The sequence below is a fragment of the Elephantulus edwardii genome, unplaced genomic scaffold (assembly GCF_000299155.1).
Source record: "Elephantulus edwardii isolate Elephantulus edwardi_28Jun2011 unplaced genomic scaffold, EleEdw1.0 scaffold00369, whole genome shotgun sequence".
Classification (NCBI taxonomy): Eukaryota; Metazoa; Chordata; class Mammalia; order Macroscelidea; family Macroscelididae; genus Elephantulus; species Elephantulus edwardii.
Window position 1 is genome coordinate 1,852,387 of NW_006400119.1, and position 8,846 is coordinate 1,861,232.

The window sequence follows — 8,846 nt, forward strand, 5'->3', positions numbered from 1 at the left end:
GATGAAAGAAAAGATGCCTTTGAGTTGTGGTACTGGAGTATTGAACATACCATGACCGCTAAGAGAATAAACATTGGTTGGTGACAACATTTAAAAAACAACTCATAAACTAAGCGGAAAGCTTAGTGCCTTTCAAACCCACTTAATTGAATTATATCGGATCAACTCTTAAGACATGCAGTTCGAATTCAGCAGCTGCAAAAAGAGAGGAGGGAGGCATCTCCCCAACCAAACAGCGTGTTTGTCCCTGAAAACCCACGGAAAGGCAAGCTATGGGTCGGCTCCGATTTGATGATACACAACAGCAACAACAACAATAACACAAATTAAGAGCTTTTTCTTAACAGAATCCACTGCTTATCAATAAAGGTTCCATGCCGCGATAACACAGGGACCCTGTGAGCTCAACACCAGCGCGCCTACGCAAAACGCGACGCTGACTCCAGCAACCGGAAACCCCGCCCCCTCGGGCCGCAGGGCCTGCCGGGACGGCGCCTTCTTCCCCATATTTGAGCGCGTTAGGCGTCTGGCGGCGTTTAGTAATTGCGACGTCCTGTTACCGGTATCCTTGGAATCGCTTCTCCAGGACTAGACCCATCAAGGTGAACAATTCTCTGTGGCTGATGAGAACGAAGCCCAAAGGGGTCCGCTTTGCGTGGAACTAGAGGACACGGTCTCTTCCCTTGCAGCCCCTCGCGGAGCGCGCTCGCTCCTCGCCTTTCTCGCTTTCGGGTGAGTGGACCCGGATGGGAGCCGCATGGGCTGTGGAACCCGCAGCAACTTGTGAGGGATGTGGGAGACTGGGGTTCCTCGCACGTGGCTGGAGCCCAAATGAACCAGTTGTTGCTTCAGGGCAGGGCTTTGGCGGGGTTTCTGGGTAGAAGCTGCCTGTGCTCTCACTGAGCCCTTTTGGCTTTGAATTTTCGCTGCCTTTTAAGGGCCAGGAAACTTCCATTTGTCTAAGTCTCTGGGGGAGATTTTGGTTCGAGGTAAACCTTCTAGGTGAGGCTTATGGGACTGTCCTGGAGGCTTGAAAGCTGGAGCCTCGGGTCTTTCCCGGGAGTAATTCTTCTGAGCTTTTATGATCTTTCCTCATTCACCCTACGACGTCTGTTTTGGGAAATGAGATAGTGTGGGTAATACTTCATTCTTTGGTATAAGCCAAAGAAACCTCGTAGGAACCAGTTCTTTGGTTTCAGCGTTTGCTTTTATAAGGGACCGTACGTCACGATAATAGCAGTGTAGGCTGTGTTAGAAAAGCAAATGAATACAGTTGAACAGATTCTTCAGTATATGTACACCATTGCAAGAGTTTCCAATAATGACGGTGGGAAATCAGTACATAAATGACAAGATCTCGAGACCGCCAAGAATTGTATCGGTAATAGTTAATCCCTAGACTCAGTTAATGACAAAAACCCAGGTGAGTTCTTGTCTCATAATGGTGTTTCAGTAAAGCAGAGGGGCAAGGAATTTGAAGCCAGAAGAGTTCCTTTTTGATCCCTGACATCCTAACTTTAGTCTCAATAATTTTCTAAACCATTGGTGCCAGAAATGTGAAACAGGAAACTTACTAGGAGATTAACATGTATCTTAGTGAATTAGGGCTCATTGAATTGGAACAGACTGATGAGCAGTGAGTAGGCATACCTCCAGTTTAGGGGGCTCTGGTGGCCTACAAGTAAGAAGGTGCACTATAGTCCTCAAGGCCTACGGTTCAAATCCACCATCTGCTCCATGGGAGGGGATGGAGAATGGTTTGTCTCTTCCCGTGGGACTTACTGCCTCTGAAAACCTGCTGGAAAGTTAGTTATGAGTTGGTTCTAACCCAGTGGCCCATAACAACAACAGCTCCCAGTTTAATGTTAGTATCCCCAAACCCTCATTTTCGTATGTTCCTTCAAGGTTGTACAGAGTTTAGAGAGCCCTGGTGACAGTGATGAGGAGTTGTGCTGCCGACCTAAAATTATACAGGATCTGATCTGATCCTTAAAGCTGTAGTATTTGAAGCCTCCTCTCTACATTAAAGTTATGGTACTTGAATTTTTTTTTAATAACAAATATTAGTTCTTTTTTTTAATCTACTTTGAAAAGAAGTAGATTTAACAAGTAGGACTGAGATCCACAGTAACATACTGGCAGTATATTATAATATCTGTTTATAAAAAACAGCTGGAGATTATTCTAAATGGTTGACTAGAACTCTGTCCCACCTTTAAGGCTGTCTCCTCTCTTTTTATTTACAATCTTGGAAACCTAATGGAGAGCCCCTATGAATCAGGATCTACTTGACTGCAAATTGTTTAAAGCTAACTTGATGAGCTAAATGAAGATAAAATGCTGCTTCATTTTAGAAGATGGTGCTGTAAATGTACTGAATCACGGTCATTAAATCTGCTTTTATTTGTAACATCTCTATAGGGTGTCCAAGGCTGAAAATGTAAATGGTTATAGGAGGGAACTGTCCTGGGGATTTGAACACTGACCTTTCCCTTAGCAGTTCAACATGTAACTTACTATGCCACCAAAGTGCCTTACCTTAATTTACTGAAAGGAAAGCAAACTGTTGGTAGTTTTCCCAGTGCTCTATTTATTCCAAAGTTAGGTTTTGTTGAAATAATTGTGAATTGACTAGAGAAATTGTTGAGTGCAATCCCCTTGACTACAGCTGTTAAGTCATTGTGAAATTATTAATTCTTAATGTTTAAGGAAAAAATATGTGGGATATTGTTCATTTTTAAACATTCTGGTCTTGGGTTTTATGTAGAAATAAATAATTAAAAAATATTTTTTTATGCCAATTTAGGAAATTTTCAGAAAGCCACAATGGCAGAAAATGGTGATAATGAAAAAATGGCTGAGCTGGAGGCCAAAATCTGTCATCAGATTGAGGTATGAATCTTATGCTGTTAAATTGTAATAACAGACATCTTGAAATAAAGGACCTTGGATACAGAAAATTTAGTTATTTCAGCATATTGGTGTATTTAACTTTTGACTTATTCTTAGAATTTTATTATTTACAGTAGTATGTAATATTATATTGGTCTCAGTCTTATTGCTGTCACTTTGGAACTGACTCGGAGTTGATCCTCCAGCAGGTTTCCAAGGCTGTAAATCTTACAGGAGAGCAGATTGCCCATCTATCTTTGGAGAAGTGGCTGGTGTTTGTGGTTGTGCCCGAGGCGCAGCCTTTGGGTTAAAGTGACAACTTGCAGTGGACTCAGCCATTGTAGCGCTTTATGTTGGTAGAGCTAGTTAATGGAGTCCATGGGCTACAAACAAACATTTCAGAAGCTATAGACAAGTTTTAGTTAAGTCCTTAGGAGACATACACAGTTTGCAGTTGACTACTTATTGAAGATTGGTGATTTGAATTCACCCAGTAGGGCTTTAGAAGAAAGACCTGTTAATCTGCTTCTGTAAAATTTATAGCCAAGCAAATTCTGGGTTTTAGTTTTACTCTGAAGCATGTGAGGTCATCCAAGCTTGGAATGGACTTATATTTGGTGGCTTTGAGTTAGAATTGACTTTACAGCAATGAGAATGGTATAATTTAAATTTTTGTTTCGTTTTCTAGTCTCTAGAATGGGGATAGTAGTAGTTCCTTCCCCAGGTTTTTGTGAGGATTAAATTATTTACTAAAACACTTAGAAGAGTGCCTGGTACATGATAAAATAGCATGAGAATTCTTTTTATTTCTCTGTTAAATAACACCTTAAATTTTTTAAGATCGTAGTATTAGTTCTTCCAAGCTGTTATAACTTTTAAGATAAGTAGTGTCGAAGCCCTAATAGCATATATATGAATTTAGGGATTAGGTTGATGTTGATTATTTATAATCGCTACATCTTGTGCTCTCAAGTAGCTTGCAACTCATAGCAACACTGTACAATAATCTTGAAACCTGCTCTGTCCTTTGCCAACCCTATTGTCTCTGACACACCTACCCTCATTACCTTTTCACTGAATCAATCAATCCATCTCATCCAGGGTCTTCCTTTTGTGCTATCCCTCCACCCTCCTAAGCATGATGTCCCTCTCCAAGGACTGGTTCCTCCCTGCATCATGCCCAGAGACGCCTCCTCCAAGGAGCAGCCTGGCTTCACCCTCTCTAGGACTAACCTGTTTGTTCTCCTGGCAGCCCATGCTACTATATTCAGTACTCTTCTCTAGCAGTACAGCTCAAAAGCATCTATTCTCTTTCTATCGTCCCTAGTCAATGTCCTGCTTTCTGATGCATAGCAAGTAATTGTGTAGATTATGGCCTGAGTCAGGCTCACCTTAGTCTCCAGGCTGATGCTGTTGCTCCTCAGTGCTCTGCAGAGGCTACTGACAGCAGACTTTTCCAGTGTAATTTATCTTTTGATTTCCTGGCTGCTGGTACCAAGAGTGTTGATTGTGGAGCCAAGCAAACTAAAGCTGTTAACAGTCTCAATCTCTTCACTGTCTATCTAACTGCTGCCAGTTGGCCCAGTGGTGAGAGTCTTTGTTTTTTTGATGTTGAGCTTCAGTCCATATTGAGAGCTGCAGTCGTTGACCTTCTGCAGCAAGTACTTCAGGTTCTCCTCAGTTTCAGCAAACAGGATTGTATCATCTGCATAACTCAGGTTGTTAATGGTCTTCCTCCAATCCTGATGCCACATTCCTCCTCATAAAGCCCAGCCTCCCAGATGATCTGTTCTACATATAGATTGAAAAGGTATGGAAATAGGACACATCCCTGGCATTCACCCTTCCTGATTTTGAACCATGCAGTGTTTCCTTTCTCTGTTCTAATGACTGCTTCCTGGTCCAAATATAGGTTTCACATAAACACATCAAATGTGCTAGGATTCCCATTCTTCTCAGAGTTAACCCATAGTTTGTTGTGATCCATGCAGTCAAATGCCTTTTCTAGTCAATGAAACACAGATAAGTAGGTGTTCTTTTGGTACTCTCTGCTTTCAGCTAAGATCCATCTAGCATTAGCTATAATATCCCTAGTATGACAGCCTCTTCTAAACCCACCTGCACATCTGGCAGTTCTCTGTTGATGTGCTGTTCCAGTTGTATTTGGATCATTTTCAGCAGAATCTTACTTGCATGTGATATTAATTTTCATACTATAAGGGCACCCTTCTTTGGAATGGGAACAAATATAGATCTCTTTCAGTCAGTTGGCCAGGTGGTTGTCCTCCAGATTTCTTTGCACAGTTTAGCACATCAAGGGCAGTGTCTTTTGAAATATGACAGTTGGTTTACTACCACTTTCTGGAGACTTGTTTTTTGCCAGTTCTTTCAGAGCAGCTTGAACTTTCCTTCATCACCATAAGCTCTTGCTCATACATTGTTCCATGAAATTCTTCTTTGCCAGCCAACTCCTTTTGGTACAGTATAACGCTATCCTCCTTCCATCTTCTTTTAACACTTTCTGGATCATTCAGTATTCTGTCCAAAGCATCCTTAAAGTATTGCAACGGGAGGCTTAAATTTGTTCTTCAGTTCCTTCATTTTGAGAAATGCTGAGCAAAATCAGCCCTTTTGATTGTTTGACTCTGGCTTTTTGCACATTTTTATAAAACTTTGTCTTCCTACACTGTCCTTTGAAATCTTCTGTTCAGCTCCTTTATTTCTTCCCTGTGCTTTGGCTTCTCAGTTTTCTAGTGCAATATTCAGAGTCTATTCTGACATCCATCTTGGTCTTTTCTTCCTCTTCTGCCTTTTACATTCTTCCTGGATGATATTCTTGATATCCTCTCACAGCTCATTTGGTCTTTGCTCATTGGTATTCAAGGCCTCAGACCTGTTCTGAGATGGTTTTGAAATTGGAGTGTGGTAGACTTAAGGTCAAATTTTAGTTCCTTGGATTTGATTTCATTTTCTTTAACTTCAGCTGGAACTTGCATATGAGGAGTTGGTGGTCTGTTCCACAGTCAGCATAAAAAATTAGCCCTAATGGTTTGTACTGATACTGAGGAATTAAGAGTCGTATTTCATGACATAGCTTGAGTGTTCTGGGTTTTTTGCCCTCAACTCTCAGCTCTGGCAGCGTAGTAGTAAGAAGGTGCAGTGCAACCACAGAGGCGTGCAGTTTAAATCCAAAAGATGCTCTGCTGGAGAAGGAGGGACAATCTCCTCTACCAGTCAGATTCTATATGACAGTATATACACACACAAAATAATAAAATTTTTTAAAAAGTTATACACCTCTGCCATTTTAAATTGTTCATGTTATTTTAAATATACTATTTTATCAATATAAAGGAAAATTACAAATTATTCCTTATATGTGAAATACTTAGAATAAGACAAAGAGATATGTAGAAAATATTCCTCTTCCTACAACTTAGCCACTTCTCAGATCCAGCTTCCTGACGTAATCAAATCTAAATGCCTGATGAACTTTCCTAAGACTTCACCCTTCAGTTCTGGCCTGTGAGGTGAAATTGGAACAGACTTGATTTCTATTGTTGTTGTTGTAACTTTTTGTATTTGTCAACCTTAATAAAATATGTTGGGGGGGGGTTTAATCCTAAAGATAAAATTTCTAGGAGATAGAGTGAACATAGGTACATTGAAATGATCACAGAATAGCATAAACTGGCCATAGGTAATGAAGAACTTGAAATTTGGTACTGCATTTTTCCCTCTTTTGATCAGAATTCAGTACTGGAATGGTAATTGGACACCATCCAGTTTTTCTAGTCACATGATAAAGGAGGCAGTTGTTCATAGAGGCAGTTAGCCACACATTCCATTTTCTTCTCCTAGGCCCAAATCGCCTTCTGTTGTTCCAGACAAATAGAGACCAGTTGTATACTTTGAAGCAGTTTTTCCAAGTTTTTATGACCCTAGACAGTGTTCATTGACTTGGAAGGTAAAACAGAACTCCTAAAACAGATAATTTGGATGTTCCGTACTCTAAATTGTCGAAACAAATTCCATAAGGTGTTTGGTAGATGCTGTTTCCTCTCTCACAAAATTCTCATAAAATCCAGAATTTCTGGAGCTGTGGAACAAGCTACATGAGGCCCTTAATTATTACCTCAAGACAGTCGTTAAGCCTTAAATGAAAGATACCTTTTGAAGTCTTGTTTAAACAAAAAATAGTTTCGCCTAATCAATTAGAAATGTCTGTCATGAGTATTGTGCTTTTTTACACAACTATGTTGGATCAGACTGACACCAGCAAAAGTTAAGAGAAGAAATTTAAAAGTCAGTGAATTCATGCTAAATGATGGGGGAATAATGTTAACGTGGCCCATGATCATTTCTCTGAAATTTGTCCAATACTAAGTATTCTAATTTTTAAGATACCAATTTGTTGGGGTAACAAAAATCTTATTAAATTGTGATTATTTCTTTGCTTTGTAATGTGACTAAACATTTTATATTTTGTTACATTTTTATTTTCCAATTTTAAAAATAAGCATGATTTTACTAGTTCAATTCTTTTTAAATGATCTAATCTTTCCAAAGCTGATTTGAAACAATAGTCAACATTTTAATTTGTTCGTTTATGTCATGAATGTTTTATTACTAAAGTCATGTCAGGAAAATGTTCATTGCCTCTTGTAGTGATGACATAAATCCTTAGCAGTTTTTAATAGTTTAGTGATACTTGAAAACTAGAGATTTTGAGTTCATATGTTATAGTCTCCTGAAATAAATTGTGATTATCTTGCAGTATTATTTTGGTGACTTCAACTTACCACGGGACAAATTTTTAAAGGAACAGATCAAACTAGATGAAGGATGGGTACCTTTGGAGATAATGATAAAATTCAACAGGTAAAAACCATTTTAAAATTGTTTGTAAGTTTTATGTTAGTAATTAATGCTGCTGTGTCTCACAGTGATTTTCCCCCCCCTTCAGATTAAATCGTCTAACAACAGACTTTAATGTAATAGTAGAGGCATTGAAGAAATCAAAAGTAGAACTCATGGAAATAAGTGAAGATAAAACTAAGATCAGAAGATCTCCAAGCAAACCCCTCCCTGAAGTGACTGATGAGTACAAAAATGATATAAAAAACAGATCTGTTTATATTGTAAGTGAGCCTTTTATCTACATACATGGGCAAATGCTTGGGGTTGTTTTTTGGTTTTTTTAAATTAGAAATAAAAACCATTTACTTGAATTACGTTATATATGATTAGAAGAATTTAATATATCACTTGTAAATGAGAGACTTTTTTCCTGTTATTAATTTAATGAAAGTTTACAGAGACTTAGGGTTTTCAGTCATTAGAAGTGGTGACAATGTGCACCCTTGTCTGATCCCCTGATCTCAAGGAATATGCTTTTAGTTTTATTGGCTCTTGGTTTTGCATATATACTTTTCACTATATTGAGGAAATTTCCTTCTATACTGGTTTTGCTGAGCGTCTTAATTAGGAAAGGGTGTTGGAGTTTGCCTTTTCAGCACCAATTGCTAAGATCATATGGTTCTTATTGTTTGTTAATATTGTGAATATGTCAACTATTCTTATCATCAGCTAACCTTGATAGTAGAGTCCCTGGGTATTGCAGATGGTTAACAGGCAACTGAAAGGTTGGAGATGCAAGTTCATCCAGTGATAACTCACGAGAAAGGCTTAGCTGTCTACTTCTAAAAACTCTATGGAGCCGATTACTCTGAAACACCTGGGCTTACTACGAGTCAGAATCAGCTCAGCAGCAACTGATAAACATGGCAATTTTCTTTAACAGGTTGTTAAAAAGATTTTTTTTTTATTACGGAAAATTTCAGGCATAGAAAAGGAGAATAAATAGTACAGTGTACCACATTCGACATGAATAATTTGTTTGATTGATGAGTCACAGTCACTTTTTTATTGTAGTGGAGAACAAAGCCTCTTAA

The 8,846-nt window shown here is 38.9% G+C and overlaps 1 protein-coding gene across 1 annotated transcript in view; it reads left to right on the forward strand.

The window, feature by feature from the left end:
* Positions 1–2,826: 2,826 nt before the first annotated feature.
* LOC102867697 (lupus La protein homolog) overlaps positions 2,827–8,846 on the forward strand; it is a gene marked incomplete at its 3' end in the record, with an annotated part of 12,551 nt that continues 6,531 nt past the window's right edge. The window contains exons 1-3 of the mRNA XM_006902122.1: positions 2,827–2,892; positions 7,670–7,773; positions 7,859–8,062. Of these exons, the coding sequence (XP_006902184.1) occupies positions 2,827–2,892; positions 7,670–7,773; positions 7,859–8,062 (374 nt within the window). The remainder of the gene's footprint in view (positions 2,893–7,669; positions 7,774–7,858; positions 8,063–8,846) is intronic.